The following is an 18,139-nucleotide window of genomic DNA, read 5'->3' on the forward strand; positions in this document are numbered from 1 at the left end:
AGCGGCTCACGCTGATTGACGGGTGGGCGGGGTTTTCCGGGGGAAGTGCCCATTTAAAGAAGTGATACGTATAGAAACCCCTGAAACGTCAGCTGGACCCGTAATCGAAAAAAACGTTCCAAAACTTGTACGAACTCTGGCGAAGTGCATTTGGCACAGAAATACTCTGTAACACGTCCAACTGCTTTTTTGACACTTTGCCTATGTTTAGCATGAGGAAACAACTCTATAACTGTGTTAATAAGTCAGAATGCTTGAAATACCATTGAACCCCCCCCTTTAAGTGATTCTTCTAGTTTATTGACTGTATGTCAGATTCCTATTTGGTCTCTGTTTCAGCTGCAACTTAAGATTGTGGTACTAAACTATGTGTTATCGTTTCTGATCATCAAATGTGAACAGTGATGCACTTTGTGAGACTTTGTGCGATGATAGACTCTTCCTCTTGTGTTACAGCTTTCCGCAGGCCACCAATCAAACCCTGCTGGATAAGTTCAAACGACAACACGAAGGAAACAGCTATATAGAGTTTCCTGCAGTCATGGAGCCGGCGTTCATCATCAAACACTACGCAGGGAAAGTCAAATATGGAGTGAAGGTCAGAGCTGTACACTGTATATACACATCTCCTATTTCACTTTTATGCTGTTGTATATCAGATAAACAGCACCTAATACACCTTATAGATAAGCTGTGTGTTTAGAAGGTTATTCTGAGTATTTTGGAGATGTTGCCGTAGTCAAAGATATAAAAAGATATCTTGGATATAACACGATTGAGCACTGCTAGTACCATGCAACGCTCCATATGGCCATTCTGGTGATGTAAGTCCCCCCTTTTATTTAAAAATCAATAAAGACTGTTGATTCTTTAGGGGAGGGGCTCTGCACAGAGTCGCGTAAGAGCTGAAACAATCTCCAATAAAGCATATTACAACAATTTACGATTTAGTTAACTTTATAATTATTAAAGGAAAACATCACCGTTTTTCAATATTTTACTATGTTCTTACCTCAACTTAGACAAATTAATACATACATATCATTATTCAATGCATACACTTAATCTTTGTACAGCATGTTGTGAATGTGTTAGCATTTAGCCTAGCCCCATTCATTCCTTAGGATCCAAACAGGGATGTATTTAGAAGCCACCAAATACTTCCATGTTTTCCATATTTAAAGACATGAGTAAGTATGGTGGCACAAAATAAAACGTGGCATTTCTTTTAAGCGGATAAAAAATGAGAACTATATTGTATGGCGGAAGAGCACTTCGTTTGCAGCGTGGTCGAAGTGGTGTATGCCCTGTTGCATGAGTTAATAATGGCACAGTTACAGTAGCTGACTGTCTGTATAATCTGCCGTCTCAGGACTTCAGAGAGAAAAACACAGACCACATGCGGCCGGACATTGTGGCTCTGCTGAAGAGCAGTAAGAACGCCTTCATCTGTGGCCTGATCGGCATCGACCCGGTGGCCACTTTCCGCTGGGCTGTGCTCAGGGCTTACTTCAGAGGCGTGGTGGCATTCAGGGACGCTGGGAAAAGATATGTGGAAAAACGAAGCGGTGAGTCAAATTGAGTCGGACTGTTAAATGCACTTGTCACACTGAAATATTGATATATAAAAAAAATTAAACCACTTTTAAATGTGCTGTTTTGGGTATGCATGTTGAACTACTAGTGTTGTGTCAGATCAAAGTAAAATAACTGTATAATAAAATTGTAATTATTTGTTTATGTTTTCAGTATGTCAGTATCATTTGGAGTCACATACCGAGCTGTCAATATTCGTGGCTGTCAAAGCATTTATCTTAACATTTGTTAGTGATTTTGATTTATACATAGCTTAATTCTTGCGTGCTGATGTTTAGTGAATCACAATGTTGTATCTCAGCTTTTCTTGCTTGAAGCTTTCTGCCCTACTCTTCAGCTTTTCAGCATCTATATGCTTTTCTTTCTCAGTAGCAACATTTCGTACTGAATACTTTAGTAGTAATATTATTGTTTTATAGCACTTTTAAAAATAGTGCATTCTGTATAAAATTTAGACGTAAAACATTAGCTCAACCAGTTGGGGACTACCTGTTTGTCTAAACAATAATAAATGCAAATTGCAATTCTAGTTTGGTAGTGGCATGGAAAATTCCTCATTACAAAAGTCTTAAAGGAAAAGTTTACCCAAAAATGAAAGTTACCCCATGATTTACTCACCCTCAATCCATCCTCGATGTATATTATTATCTTTATTCAGACAAAAACAATCAGAGACCTCGGACGTAGCCCGCGAAACCTAGTAGCATAGTGATAAAATAATTAAAAAATAGAAATCTAAAATGGGATTTTTTCACGTTTGTCACTATGCCACTAGGTCTCATACCATGCGTCACAAAAATCACATTTGATTGGGAAATCAGAATTGTGAGACCTAGGATGTAGCCTGCGAGACCTAGGACGTAGCCTGCGAGACCCAGGACGTAGCCCGCGAGACCTAGGACGTAGCCTGCGAGACCTAGGACGTAGCCTGCGAGACCTAGGACGTAGCCTGCGAGACCTAGGACGTAGCCTGCGAGACCTAGGACGTAGCCTGCGAGACCTAGGACGTAGCCTGCGAGACCTAGGACGTAGCCTGCGAGACCTAGGACGTAGCCTGCGAGACCTAGGACGTAGCCTGCGAGAACTAGGACGTTGGCTGCGAGACCTAGGACGTAGCCTGCGAGACCTAGGACGTAGCCTGCGAGACCTAGGACGTAGCCTGCGAGACCTAGGACGTAGCCTGCGAGATGAAATAATTAGGACATAGAAATCTAAAATGGGATTTTTTTTCACGTTTGTCACTATGCCACTAGGTCTCATACCCTGCATCACAAAAATCACATTTGATTGGGAAATCAGAATTGCGAGACCTAGGACGTAGCCTGCGAGACCTAGGACGTAGCCTGCGAGACCTAGGACTTAGCCTGTGAGACCTAGGACGTAGCCTGCGAGACCTAGTAGCATAGTGATAAAATAATTAGAAAATAGAAATCTAAAATGGGATTTTTTTCACGTTTGTCACTATGCCACTAGGTCTCATACCCTGCGTCACAAAAATCACATTTGATTGGGAAATCAGAATTGCGAGACCTAGGACGTAGCCTGCGAGACCTAGGACGTAGCCTGCGGGAACTAGGACTTAGCCTGCGGAAACTAGGACGTAGCCTGCGAGACCTAGGACATAGCCTGCGAGACGAAATAATTAGGACATAGAAATCTAAAATGGGATTTTTCCACATTTGTCTCTATGCCACTAGGTCTCATACCCTGCATCACAAAAATCACATTTGATTGGGAAATCAGAATTGCGAGACCTAGGACGTAGCCTGCGAGACGAAATAATTAGGACATAGAAATCTGAAATGGGATTTTTCCAAATTTGTCACTATGCCACTAGGTCTCATACCCTGGGTCACAAAAATCACATTTGATTGTGAAATCAGAGATGCGAGACCTAGGACGTAGCCTGCGAGACCTAGGACGTAGCCTGCGGGAACTAGGACTTAGCCTGCGGGAACTAGGACGTAGCCTGCGAGACCTAGGACATAGCCTGCGAGACGAAATAATTAGGACATAGAAATCTAAAATGGGATTTTTCCACATTTGTCACTATGCCAGTAGGTCTCATACCCTGCATCACAAAAATCACATTTGATTGGGAAATCAGAATTGCGAGACCTAGGACGTAGCCTGCGAGACCTAGGACGTAGCCTGCGAGACCTAGGACGTAGGCTGCGAGACCTAGGACGTAGGCTGCGAGAACTAGGACGTAGGCTGCGAGACCTAGGACGTAGGCTGCGAGACCTAGGACGTAGCCTGCGAGACCTAGGACGTAGCCTGCGAGACCTAGGACGTAGCCTGCGAGACCTAGTAGCATAGTGATAAAATAATTAGGACATAGAAATCTAAAATGGGATTTTTTTCACATTGTCACTATACCACTAGGTCTCATACCCTGCCTCACAAAAATCACATTTGATTGGGAAATCAGAATTGCGAGACCTAGGACGTAGCCTGCAAGACCTAGGATGTAGCCTGCGAGACCTAGGACGTAGCCTGCGAGACGAAATAATTAGGACATAGAAATCTAAAATGGGATTTTCCACATTTGTCACTATGCCACTAGGTCTCATTCCCTGCGTCACAAAAATCACATTTGATTGTGAAATCAGAGATGCGAGACCTAGGACGTAGCCTGCGAGACCTAGGACGTAGCCTGCGAGACGAAATAATTAGGACATAGAAATCTGAAATGGGATTTTTCCAAATTTGTCACTATGCCACTAGGTCTCATACCTGCGTAAAAAAAAATCACATTTGATTGGCAAATCAGAATTGGACACTTTGGTTTGCAGTGTAAATACACAGTACTGCTTTGGTGTTAGTTTAAGGGAAAAAAGAGCAAGGAAATCTATAAGTGGAACAGCCCCTATATGAGATCCTATCAGGTGACATCACCTCAAAAAGTGTTGTGGGGCACATGGGAGATCAGACATTCACTTTTGGTTAATTTAAGCAGCACTATTGCACCCTTGAAAGGCAATTTTGCAACCTTGAAAGGCACTTGGGAGGGGGACGCCACACATAAACACTCATTCCAGATAAAGAGAAAATAACATTGTTTTCAATTTTATTGTTGCCAAGTGTATTTTACACAGTAAGAGACACAGTTGTGTAACTTCTTCTAGAGCTTATATATGGGTATAGGGATGATGATTTCCGATTGGAATTCATCCTTTGTCTCTAAGCGTGTAGTTCTAATGAGCTGCAATTTGGACTTGACTTTATCTTGCTGTGCAATAGTACTCTTATTTCTCCCTGTATAATCTGTCATTTCTCTCTCTGTCTCGTGTGTGGTTTGTTTTTGGCTTCTGAAGGGCATGATGCTGCTGCTCCAGGTGTGAAAAGTGTGGATAGTTTTAGTTTTCTGCATCATCCTGTGCATCAGAGAAGCTTAGAGATCCTGCAGAGGTGCAAAGAGGAGAACAACAGTAAGGCTGCTTTTCCTTCATCTCATCTCCTCACTTACTGCACCCGGGGCCAAGACTTGAGGGTCACAGTGGCACATCCTAATACATAACTGCAGCCAAACACACACACACAATAATTGATTGGATTCAGATTGGAGGCTGTCAGTTGTTACCCTCATGTCTTAGCTCATCTTGCACCTGTCTTTCTTTTCTGCATGATGTCACTAACAGCCCTATCTATGGGTTCAGCACAGCATGCATGCTTCTCCAGCAGCCCACCGCTCTCTCCTCAATGGAGCCGGCGCTTTGAGCACTCACACCCTAGCATGACAGCTCTGGACAAGGGTGCGAACTCATTTCTCTTGTTTTCCGAGGACAGCGGGTTCACAATAAGTCTGCTTCATGGAGGTAGCATAGATGATAGACTAAACACACCAAACAATACAATTTGTGTCTCAGTGAAACTTTTATCCCATGGTTGGATCAAATATTAACACTTTATAGGTTAATTTAAAGGGGACAGAGAATGAAAAACCATTTTTACCTTGTCTTTGTTGAATAATGGTAGTCTACCCACATTCACAAACATACAAAAAGTGCAAAACATGCTAAACATCTCAGTCTCATAGAAATTCCTCTTTTAGAAATGTCAGCCAGAAAACAGCCCAATCTGAAAAACTGATGCTTATGACATCACAGGCATCTAACTGCCCCTCCACTTTAAAATAATTGGCTACATTTTTTGAGTGGCAGCAAAGTCAGCCAATCAGTAATGAGATTGCAAGTTAAGCCAGTAGGGGGAGCCAAATAGGTGCAAAACCACTTGTTTAAAATCACCCACCCTAATAGAGCTATTTGAAAGAGGTTTTTAGGAAGCTTCTAAGGCATTACAGACCCAAACAAAAAAATTTTTGTCTACATGTCACATCACAGAACGAGGATAAATACTCCGTTCAATCATTCTATGTCACCTTTAAAACAACAGTTGGGTTAGTTCTTTATTTTTACCCAACACTAGGTTAAACAACCTTTTTGGGGTGTCGTTAAGCTTGATAATTGATTTATTTACCACTTTTGCACTAAATAAAAACACAAAGGGGTGGTTTCCCGGACAGGGATTAGACTAGTCCTAGACAAAAATGAATGTAAGAACTGTCAATTCCAAAAACAACTTGCACTGAAATGTCTTAAAATACATCAGTGTCCTTTGTTTTGCCTCAAAATGCACCCCAGTAATGTTTATAGTTTGGCATGTTTGTTAAAACTAGTTATATTTCCTAATTAATCTAGTACTGGTTTAAGCTAATCCCTGTACAGGAAACCGCCGCAAAGAATATTTAGTTATTCATTATTATCTATAAGTATAAAAAACATGTAATAATAAGCACCGATACTTATCAGCATCAAACTAAACTGTAGTTATCATGGAGCTACAGCACAGATAATTTGGGTAACACTTTACCATAAGGTTGTATTTGGTTGCATTAGTTAATGCATTAGCTAACATGAACTAACAATGAACAATACTTTTTGATATTAAAATTTTATGAACAACTAACATGAACCATTGCATTGGCATTACGCTAACATTAAACAAGGGATAATGTATAGGCAGCAGGTTGTTATCCCAAAAATTATTTTGCGATAACAACCTGCTAACTGTAGATTATCCTGCTTATTGCACAGCTTTTTACCTCATATGTAAGGTAAGGAACATGTAAATATTGATTTGAAATATTTTATTTGCTCATTTTTAACGAATGCATACCTCGGTTTTAAAATAAGACAAGATAAGTCACGAACACGCTATTTTTAACACATTTATATTTAATTTTTGTGTAATCCGGGTTACAGTGTGTTATTAGATTATCTGAGAATAACAAACCTGCAAATGTCGCGACTGGCCAATCAGAATCAAGCATTCCAACAAGCCGTGTAATGTCATGGATTAATAAATGCTGATGAACTTAATTGCTCATTGTTAGTTCATGTTAGCTAATGCATTTACCAATGTTATCAAATACAAGTGTTATACAAGCAAATTTTGATATATTGCCCAGCTATGGTACATTCATAGTCTTGAAGACAATTTGTCTTTTGATGTACAGTATGCACCCAGTTATTCTGAATTTGTGTGTCCGGTTTAACTGATTCACTAAAGCATGTTTTCAAAGATTCACCTCTCATCAAATGGTCAAGCATGCCACCCAACATCAGAGAATGAATCAACATCCTGTTACAGTGATCTCATGAAAGTCATTGAACTGCAGTGCTTTCATACTTTTAAACTTTTTTCATCCATATGTCTGAGCAGTATGGTTGTAAACGTCTTTTGATCTGTTTCAGGTGTAAACAGAAACCGTCATCGCATGCCACTCTCTGATCTGCAGGGCACCAATGCAATAAATCAAAGGTAAGGCTTTCTTACTGTGCGTTCACACCAGACGCGAATGAAGCGACTAAATCGCGCTATTCGCGCATAGTTGGATGCTTGAACATTTTGAACTAACTAGTTCATTCCCGGGTGATATTCGCATCATTTGCGGAAAATTCAGACGTGAAATTTAGCCACGAATACGCTAAATTTGCCAGCTTTAGCTAGCTTGTAGTTTCAATACGTGTATGTGTGTGAGTAAAGAGTATTTTTTACAACTTACCACCAGATAGTCCGACCTCCTTACTCACTTTTTCCGAAGTAAGATCCTCTATATTCCTGTTTCCATGAAAGTACGAAAATGTGTCTGACAGCTCCGGGTGTCCACATAAAGCGACAATGTTTTTGTCCTCGATTGTTGTTTCGTATTTCTGCTTCCGTTTGCTAAGTCGTAATCACGTCACTACTAAAGCAAGCCTCTGATTGGTTAACACGGTGCAAATATCCGCCAAAGTTCCGATTTTTCAACTCGCTTGATTTGCATGAATCACGCGTGTCAAACGCCTGAAACACTCAATTTTTTTCTTCAATCGCGCAAATCGTGTCATTTGTGTCACCTTATTCATGTGAATCGTGCTGCAGGATGTTTAGTGCGTGTTTGCATTGACTTAACATTGTAAATCACTCATGCTTAACGCATCATTCGTAAAAGGATGGATGGAAGTGGCGTCCAATAAAATCCTTGAGTTTGAATTGACATTAGGCCCCCCCTTTGTTTTGGGCCCCCCTTTCTTTTTGGTTTTAGTGTCTCGACACATGTTCTTTATGAAAAGGAAATGAAGCATGTACGATAAACCCCTGGTCTCTAATATTCACAAAGCTTGTTGAGGTTTCAGTGTGGGTGTAGATTTTTCACCGTGACTGCATGGCACTGAGATTAGCCTCGATATCCAGAACAAGTGGCAAGGGCTGAACTCACAACGGGTCTTTTGTTGGACCGTAAAGTCTTTTTAATGTGTTTTGCAACCCCACACACTTTTGGGGTTAGTAACAGATCTCTAAACACTGGGAAGCGACAACTGTTTCCTGTGTGATGTCACAACGGAGATATGTGCTCATGGCTGATGGGTAAATGTTCTCCAACGGGTCCACATGCACATGCCCTGTTGACCCTACTGTATGCAAAATACCACCACCAAATTACTCTCAACATCAGTTGGGGGTCTTTTCCTTTGCGTACTGTGTAGTTTCTTGTTTTGGTGGACAAAAGGTTGTGTGTTTTCATAGCCGGTTTCAGCTGGAGAGTAAATTGTTCATGGGTGACAAATGCGATTGTGATTTGGGGTATGTCTACAGTATAATTTGCAGCTGGATAAAGATAAGTTTTAATATGAAACTAAAACCACTGTGGTGCAATCCAGTGTAACATAAACCAAAAACATACGGTAGTGCTCCACTTTAGTAATAAATATGATTTTGTTTTTTGTCATAGTTGCAGTGTTGGTTATTTTGGCCTAGTAAATAAAAATGGAAAGCATGTATTTCCACATGTGTTTCAGGTGCATCTGACTTCAAAGTGTTATTATTTACAGTCCCTATTCTCAGCATCGTCGTGTTTGCCAGAGGTTTGTGTTGGTCGATGTTATAATGATACAAAAATGCCTGCAAGCTGGAGAAGATTTGGGCTTATGCAGATGTTAAATCTGATTCCATTCACATCACACTGTTTTCTCCAGAGTTCATTTCAATCCTCTGCTGAACAGTTAGACAAACCTAATTCAACACAAGGCAATAAAAGAAGTGAGGATGACATTTATGGAGCTCACTTGTAGCCAGTTTTTTTTTATTACCAAAGCTATGTAACGGTATAATAACGCTTCTGCTAGGAAAGTTAATGTGTCCAGGCCAAACTAGTTAATGTTGAGAAATATAAAGGTGATTCGGTTTGAAAGGAAAACATTTTAAATCTCCTGGCATGCCTTTTGACAAGGATTGTTGTCCTACTGCTATAATACTTATATAACAAAACCACTATAATGTCTAATGAAGTGTTGGTAAAAACAAACAGCTTTTTACGTGGCAAATTTTCTCACTAGCATTTGAATGTTATGTTTATGATTAATACATAAAAATATAACATTTTATAAATAACAATTAAGAATCTAATGTTACAGTAGATGGTAGACCAATATAGACTCATAGGCAAGATTAGAAATTATTTTTTTTTTTACTTGTTTAAAAGCATGCATCAGGTTTATTTTAATGCACATATTGTATTTATGATAATTTTTTGCAATAAAAATTACATTTGCACCATTTTTATGAAAGTTAATACTGAATGGACCTGAAAATGTCAAATGGTGTAACCGCCAATTGTGCCAAAGAATGAGAAATATTAAATATTTTATCCACCTTGATGGCATGTAAGCATAATCATCAGAAAATAAATAAATATAATTTTATTAGTTATTTCTAAATGTAAATGTTAATGCGTTTTTGTAATATTTGTCCTGACTTATGCTGAAAACAGCTCTTTTCTAAATAGTCTTTGACAAATGATGTAAAAATGTATGTAAAAAATTTTACACTAAATATTACACTAAACTAGATGATTATATTTTACTCCACTTTTTTTATGAATATATTTATATTTTAATTTTAAAAATACTAGTTACACCAATTGACACAGACCGGTTACACCACATTGAGATTTTTGCAATTATCCCCCAAATATTCTTTCAAAATGAAATAAAACCAGATATTTTAAACTTGGTCCTCAAAAAAGTGAATGTATGCAAGTAATCAGCAAATTATTTTGAAATTTTAACCCTTTAACATTTAATTGAACCATACGGATAATTAACGTCAAATCATTGACCCATGTATGTATGTATATGTGTGTGTGTGTGTGTGTGTGCGGGTGCGTGTGTATGTATATGTACACAAATTATATGATAAATTATTATAATTATATTATAATAATATGAATACAAAGTATATGATAAATTATAGTTTAAAAAAAAACTTACAATTTTAACCAACATACATGTTTCACATTCTTTGTCAAAAAAAGAAAGCATCACTCTCTTGTCCCAAAGATCTCTCTGATATCTACATTAACCTAAAACGATATATAACTCTTTGAAGTATTAAATTCATTCTGTTATTGCAAGCCTATGCGATAAGCGTATTGCGATTAGGGCTGTGTATCGGCCAGAATATCACTATCACCATACAGGTGTTACGATACAGTATGCTGCGATACATTGCAATACTGTAACCCACGTCCTATATTGGGATATTTCTTATTTTAGGAATAGAATAGGATATAATTTTAGAAAAGCTGGTCATTGAGACCACACAAACCTTAGCAAAAAATGTGTGATGCACCTCTATGCTAGTGCTTCCTGTCACTGTTTAAGTTTAGAGATTAAAAAAATGCTATCTAGTGTTTGGCATGTAAACTTCAAACGAAACAACTGCCACGAATATATTATATAAAATTAAATATTGATAATGCTTTTTTTAGAATCGATACAGTATTGCCAAACAAATTTATCACGATACTAACGCGCGTCGGTATTTTCCTTGCACCCCTGATTGTTCTATGCACATTTGCGGTATTATTGGACATTCAGTATGTCCTGGTCTGGAGAATCCTTTGTCCTCAGTTACTGCCTGTGTGAAGCTTATCTAAAGAGATGTTTATGTTGTATAGCAGTTAATGGAAGATTTTACTGTGTGCTATGAACCCTAGATGAGACATTAAATCAAGGCCAGAGCGTGATAGTAAACCTCTCTTCACCCCAAGCCTCTGTTTCACATTTAAAATTGAGTAACGCCTGCTCTCCCCTCCTTTTGAACAAAGTGATACACATCCTAAAAATGCTGGGTTATTTTCAACACAGTGTTTAGTCAAAAAGGGACGAGCCCAGCTTTTGGGTTAAATTAACCCAGAAAATGTTTATAATTTGACCCAGCAATTTCATTTCATTTATTCATTTATTAAGCACTTTTACACAACTTGTCATTGAACAAAGTGTTGTACAAACACATAATCATAAAAGCATACATAATTCACACCACATATAAATAACAGTAAAATAAAATAAAAACCCTCAATTTGATAACCTAGAAATTCAAATAATATACCCTATCAAATGCTAAAGCTAGGAGGTATTCGTTAAGCTTATGTTTAAAAGCAGTAAATGTACGTTCCAATCTGATAAAAAGGGGTAGATCATTCCACAGTTTAGGAGCTATAGCTACAAAAGATCGATCTCCACTTCTCCACTTTGTCCTTGGAGTCGATAAGACCAGCTGGTCAGCTGACCTCAAGGACCGTTTTGGTTCGTATTTCTTAATAAGATTTGCCAGGTACAACGGAGCCATATCATACAAGGCTTTATAAACGAAAATTAAAATTTGGAAATGTATTCTGTAGTCGATCGGTAGCCAGTTTAAAGAGCTCAATACTGGAGTAATGTGGTCTCGCTTACGAGTACCTGTCAAAAGTCTCGCAGCAGCGTTTTGAACTAATTGTAAGCGTTTAATCAGTGTCTTATTTATGCCGACATATAGCGCATTGCAGTAATTTAATCTTGTAAATATAAAAGCATGAATGAGCTTTTCGAGATCACGAGTGGACAGAAATGGTTTCACTTTCGCTAAATTTCGGACTACTGGCTTACAAAAGGGGGCTAAAAGTCACCCAGATCATCAAAATTATTTGGAACTCCAAACCACACAATTTCAGTTTTCTCTTCATTTAGTTTAAAAAAAAATTGAGATAACCATGATTTAATGTCATTTATACAATTACGCAACAACTCTATTTGGTTCCTGCTGTTCTTTTTCAAAGTGAGATAAATTTGCATATCATCTGCATAAAAGTGAAAAGGGATTCCATGCTTACTAAAAATTTACCAAAGGGGTAACAGATAGAAAGAAAACAAGATTGGGCCGAGAATCGATCCATGTGGAACCCCACTAAGCAGAGAGGCAGGTTGTGAGCAATCTCGACCGATATTTACTGAAAAGGTTATATTTAAAAGATAAAGTTTGTCCGTCATTTGTCTCTTTTTTACCCAACACAGGATTTTTAAGAGTGCAGGTGTACAAATATCAGTCTAGATACAGATGAGATTGCTAGAGCATTGCATTAGCAGCACAAAGGTTGTATGTTTAGTTCCCATATTGATATATCATGTATTACAATATAAAGTGATATACAACACCATAACTTTTTTTAGGGCCATTTTGCCTTTATTTGATTGACAGTATATTAGGAGACAACAGGAAAATACAGGGTGGAGAGAGGGGAATGGGATCGGCAAAGGACCTTGAGTCAATTCCCATAGACCTCCATGTTAAAAGGCCAGCAGAAAGTAATGTTTACAGCATGCTACAAAAACTGTTCTTGGTCTGTATAGCTAATTTTGCCCTTCATGACATCTGTGAGGGGGGTGAATTTTTTTGTAACTCATCCATTTAAATTATATTAAGTCTATTGTAGGGTTCACACCAGACACGTAGGGTTCACACCAGGTGGCAAGCGTGAGTGATTTACATGTTAAGTCAATGAAAATGCGCGATTAGGCATCCTGTGGCGCATAAAAAAATCTGAACTTCTGCACATGTGTCCGCATTATACGCGCAAATGAATCAAGTAAACTTAAATGTTCAAGCGTCCAAATAGCTCTCAACAAGCTCTTTTGCCACCTCTACCGGGGCTGGTGTGAATGCATCATTAAAGTTCTGCTTAATTAAGGGCGCGGCCAATTTGAGTGACGGTTGAACAGCCACTGCTGTCACTAGAGTCGAGCTAGGCGGGCGTGGTTTTAGCAACCAGCTACGTCAGCTTCACCCATGTCCTGCCTCTTTACCCATTTTCGATATTCGTGAGTGATGCGCGGTGACGTTCGGCCACGATGGCGACGGCAGACACCGCCTACTATTGGCTTAAAAACAATCTTTAGAAACCCTTTGGGTGACGTCACTACGTCCATCATTTTTTACAGTCTATGGTCTGCATCATATGTCGGAGTACTGTCCACACACCATCGGCTTCGACAACACACATTTTTTAAGTGTTGCTCACAATTACCCCTAGCTTTAAACCTCTCCTACTTATGGGACGTAACAATAATATTATATAAAGTGTGAATTTACTGTAAGTCACAAAGTGCTTGCCAAATACATAAATGTAAAATGCTGATGTGTTTATCAGGGAGAGCTGGAATGGTCGTCCTGGGAGACAAAACCGCCTGTCGTCTACTCTGAATGAAGAGGATGGGATATTTGTTAACTCCACGAGCAGTAAACTCCTGGAAAGAGCTCACGGCATCCTGATGTAAGAATCTGAATTACATTAAACTCATTAAACACACAAGATGCTTCGGGAAGCCTATAAACTTTGTTCTTGGTGTTTTTCAGGAGAAATAAAAACTATAAGATGAAGCCCAGTCTTCCTAAGGTAAGAGCAAGTCTATTTTATCTATTGATGTTGTATTTCGAAGAGATAATAGTAATTGTTGCCCACCGCATTTCACTTGTTGTTTTGCGCAGCACTTGTTGGATGCCAAATCTCTGAAGTATCTGAGTAATCTGACGCTACACGATCGAATCACAAAATCCCTCCTACACCTCCACAAAAAGAAGAAACCACCAAGTATTAGTGCTCAATTCCAGGTCAGTTTCTTTCTTTCTTGTCTATTTCTCTTTTGTCTCTCACTCTTTTTCAGGTTTCCCACAGGTCCTTGAAATCCTTGAAAGTTTGTGAATCTGGGGGTAAAAATTCAAGGCCCTGCAAAGTTTTTGAAAATATACATACATAGATACAGGTCATTGAAAGTGCTTAAAGGAATAGTCAATTTTCTTAAAAAACTAAAAATCCAGATAATTTACTCACCACCATGTCATCCAAAATGTTGTTGTCTTTCTTTGTTCAGTCGAGAAGAAATTATGTTTTTTAAGGAAAACATTGCAGGATTTTTCTAATTTTAATGGACTTTAATAGAGCCCAACATTTAATACTTAAATCAACACTTAACAGTTTTTTCAACGGAGTTTCAAAGGACTATAAACGATCCCAAACAAGGCATAAGGGTCTTATCTTTTTTGACAAGAAAAATAAAAAATATGCACTTTTAAACCAGAACTTCTTGTCTAGGTCCTTTCCTGCGTGACCTAACGTAAATGCGTAGTGACGTAGAGAGGTCTCGTGTTACATATATGAAACGCACATTTGCGGACCATTGTAAACAATAAACTGACACAAAGACATTAATTAGTATCAGTTGACATACAACAACGTTGGAACGGTCCTCTTTCTCAACACTTGTTAACACTGTGGCGGAGTTTCGCGTTCTTCCTCTGTGACCTCTTGACGTCATGACGTATTGCTTGGGGTCACGCTGGCGCATCACGACCGGATCTAGACGAGAAGTTGTGGTTTAAAAGTGCATATTTGTTATTTTTCTTGTCAAAAATGACAATCGTTTTGCTAGATAAGACCCTTATGCCTCGTTTGGGATTGTTTATAGTCCTTTGAAACTCCGTTGAAAAAAACTGTTAAGTGTTGAGTTAAGTATTAAATGTTGGGCTCTATTAAAGTCCATTAAAATGAGAAAAATCCTGCAATGTTTTCCTCAAAAAACATAATTTTTAATGGACTGAACAAAGAAAGACATCAACATTTTGGATGACATTGTGGTGAGTAAATTATCTGGATTTTTCTTGTAAGAAAATAGACTAATCCTTTAAATCTATTTTATGCAACAAGTTTTCTGGAAAAAAATCCATATTATTCCCTGTGTAGTGTAGGAGAATATCATAAAATTTCATCACACGTGCTAAACTGTTCACTTTAAATGCTTATATCTTCTGTATGCGAATGTTGATTCATACCAAAATGCTTTTTTGCATAGTTGTGTTTGACACATGAAAACGTCTCCGGTTACATATGTAACTGTTGCTCCCTGAGAAGGGAACAAGACGCTGCGTCTCCCTTGCCATACTTCCTGGGTCCCTGTAACGCCGTCTTTGGCAATATTTCAGATAGCGATATACTTCCTGGCTCCCGCGTCACCCTGTCTTTGTCGTACAGCCTCACCATTGGTTGAATTTGATATACACATTCAGACACACTTCAGACAAGTGTCATTGCAGTGACTCAGCGCAAGTTCCCACGAAAGGGAACTGTAACAATGTAACACAATGTAACCTTGCTCTCACTTATAATGTGTCCCCACATTTAGTCCTTGAATTTGAGGGTATTGGATCTGAAAAGTCCTTGAAAGGTCCTTTGAAGTGAACTAAAGTGTGGGAATGTTTTTGTCGTAAGAAAAGTTTTGAATCATGTAACCGCAGTATAATCTCTCCTGATTTATTAGCTCCAGTAATTATTTGTATCATGTCTATTTTAAATACAATAACACTTCACTTCATTCTTCATTAGTTTTACTTGGGATAAGCGACACAATTATTCATCATACAGCTGTTTATTTTTAGTTTTTGCTCGAACGTGACATCTTCCACGTAGTTTTAATACATAATTTAATATAATTTATTAAATTAACCGATATTCATCCGACATCCCTTTTTTGGTTTCGAAACGTGTGTGGTTTGTTATCTTATAGTGCAGGATAAGAGTCAGGTTTCCCTATAATGTCTCATTCCCTTGGTGAGTAGCTCTGGGCCGTCTGGCATAAGGCCTGCACAAATGTGTGGATGACCTCACTTCCCACATCCTGCTCGGAGCTGTGCTCACTTCGGGAGGGGAAAGTGAATTCCTGACCACCAAAATAGCCGCTTTCCCTTTTTTCCTGTCTAGCGAAATACAGACATGGAAACAAAAACACACACAAACATGCATCTCACAAAACCAAAGAAGAACATTTCTGACTCGTATTACACCCCCAAAACCGAAAGAATAATACAATTATATCTTGCATGTAATAGAGTAATGAAAATCACATATTGTCTGAACACAATGATGGAGGTTTGGTTTAACCTTTAACCTTTTATATTTTGTATAAATACCACTAACCTAAATTGGTGCATCTAGTATTGACAGCATGGAAAATTGTTGGGGAAGAAGACCATTTAATTTTTATGAGAAATGCATATTTATACAATTGCAGACGATTTTAGGTGATCAAACTCATTTCACGTATCTACATTACATTTATTTTAAATAAATGTTCCGGGTTCAGTACAAGTTAATCTACAAACATTTATTCTGATTCACCTGTCAGTTTAAATACAGTAATGTTACAGTAATGCATTTCTAATGGAAGTCTTTGATGGATTGTATCAATGTTTTATTATTGTCAGATACTAATGTGTGCTGTTTTTAATCCTCAAAGGCTTCTCTCAATAAGCTAATGGAAACACTCAGTCAATCCGAGCCGTACTTCGTCAAATGCATTCGATCAAATGCAGAGAAGGTGTGTGACTGCATTTGATTAATATCATCTTTTATACATATACGTCTCTGTATTTAAATATTGTATGTATTTGTGTCTGTTCAGCTCCCTCTGCGGTTTCATGATGGTCTGGTTCTGAGGCAGCTCCGATACACAGGCATGCTGGAAACCGTGCGTATACGACAATCGGGCTACAGTATCAAGTACACTTTTCAGGTGAGAAGCACATGCACACAAAAGTCAGGTTGATATTTTAAGAAACGTCTCACCATTTTTGTGCTTAAAAGAATACTCCACTTTTATAAAAAAAATAGGGTGCCCATAAGACTGGCTTTCTTCTCCTTATATCCAAAAACACACTTCTTCTTTCGTGCCATTGTTAAGTTTGATATAAAACAAAGCTGTCGCGTGAGGTAATGCCTATAGCTAAAAAAAAACTTGTACGTACCCTGGCAAAGTGCATTCGCCACAAAAATACTCTTTAACACATCCAATGTGTTTTTTTGACACTTTGCCTATGTTTAGCATGAAAAAATAACTCTTAAACTGTGTTAATAAGTCAGAACGCAAGAAATACCGTTGAACCCCTTTAAATAGAGGCAAGATTTCGGTAACACTTTTTTTTAACAACAGGCTGTTTACACTTGGCATTAACATGTGTTTTCGTCGATCGGATCACAAGTGGACGACGTTAATGCCAGGTGTAAACGGTGTTCAAAACGTTTTGAGCTCGTCCACTTTCGACCACTTTCAACCACATCGAGGCTGTTTACACTTGGCATTAACATGTGTTTTCGTCGATCGGATCACAAGTGGACGACGTTAATGCCAGGTGTAAACGGTGTTCAAAACGTTTTGAGCTCGTCCACTTTCGACCACTTTCAACCACATCCAGAGGTGGTCGAAACCACTTTCGATCGGATCGCTTTGGAGTTGCGTAACGCACATGTGGTTGAATGCGTTCGAACAGCCACACGCGACCGCCTTCTCTCCGCCCATTTATCTAATCTGAGGTATTAAACACAAGTTTTACGTCTTTTTTGACTTCTGCCGTGAACATTCGGTGAACAGCGCTATTTTTAGCCTTTCATTGATAAAACTAAGCGGCTGATCTCCGTAGTTTCGTTTTGAAAGCGTGTGAAAGTTGCGCGATACTATTTCATCAATTCCGCTGAAAATTTAAAGAAAGCTCTTACATACACATGTACAAAACACTGTGCAGCATGTTTACTTGCTAAACAAGCAGTGCACTCCGACATAATATTAGTTTGCGTCCATATAAACTCATAATTACTCCCGCTCGGGGTTGAATGACAGCAGAGAGACTCGCC

At 38.6% G+C, this 18,139-nt stretch overlaps 1 protein-coding gene across 7 annotated transcripts in view; it reads left to right on the forward strand.

The window, feature by feature from the left end:
- Positions 1-18,139, forward strand: part of myo9aa (myosin IXAa) — a 179,734-nt gene that overhangs the window by 130,770 nt on the left and 30,825 nt on the right. For 6 of the 7 annotated variants that reach the window (XM_073859442.1, XM_073859447.1, XM_073859443.1 and 3 more), the window contains 9 exons: positions 457-598; positions 1,373-1,568; positions 4,914-5,027; positions 7,353-7,419; positions 13,610-13,732; positions 13,816-13,855; positions 13,948-14,070; positions 16,749-16,829; positions 16,914-17,024. In XM_073859442.1, the coding sequence (XP_073715543.1) occupies positions 457-598; positions 1,373-1,568; positions 4,914-5,027; positions 7,353-7,419; positions 13,610-13,732; positions 13,816-13,855; positions 13,948-14,070; positions 16,749-16,829; positions 16,914-17,024 (997 nt within the window). The remainder of the gene's footprint in view (positions 1-456; positions 599-1,372; positions 1,569-4,913; positions 5,028-7,352; positions 7,420-13,609; positions 13,733-13,815; positions 13,856-13,947; positions 14,071-16,748; positions 16,830-16,913; positions 17,025-18,139) is intronic. The other variant, XM_073859446.1, reaches the window with a different exon arrangement.

The sequence above is a fragment of the Misgurnus anguillicaudatus genome, chromosome 21, assembly GCF_027580225.2.
Source record: "Misgurnus anguillicaudatus chromosome 21, ASM2758022v2, whole genome shotgun sequence".
Lineage (NCBI taxonomy): Eukaryota > Metazoa > Chordata > Actinopteri > Cypriniformes > Cobitidae > Misgurnus > Misgurnus anguillicaudatus.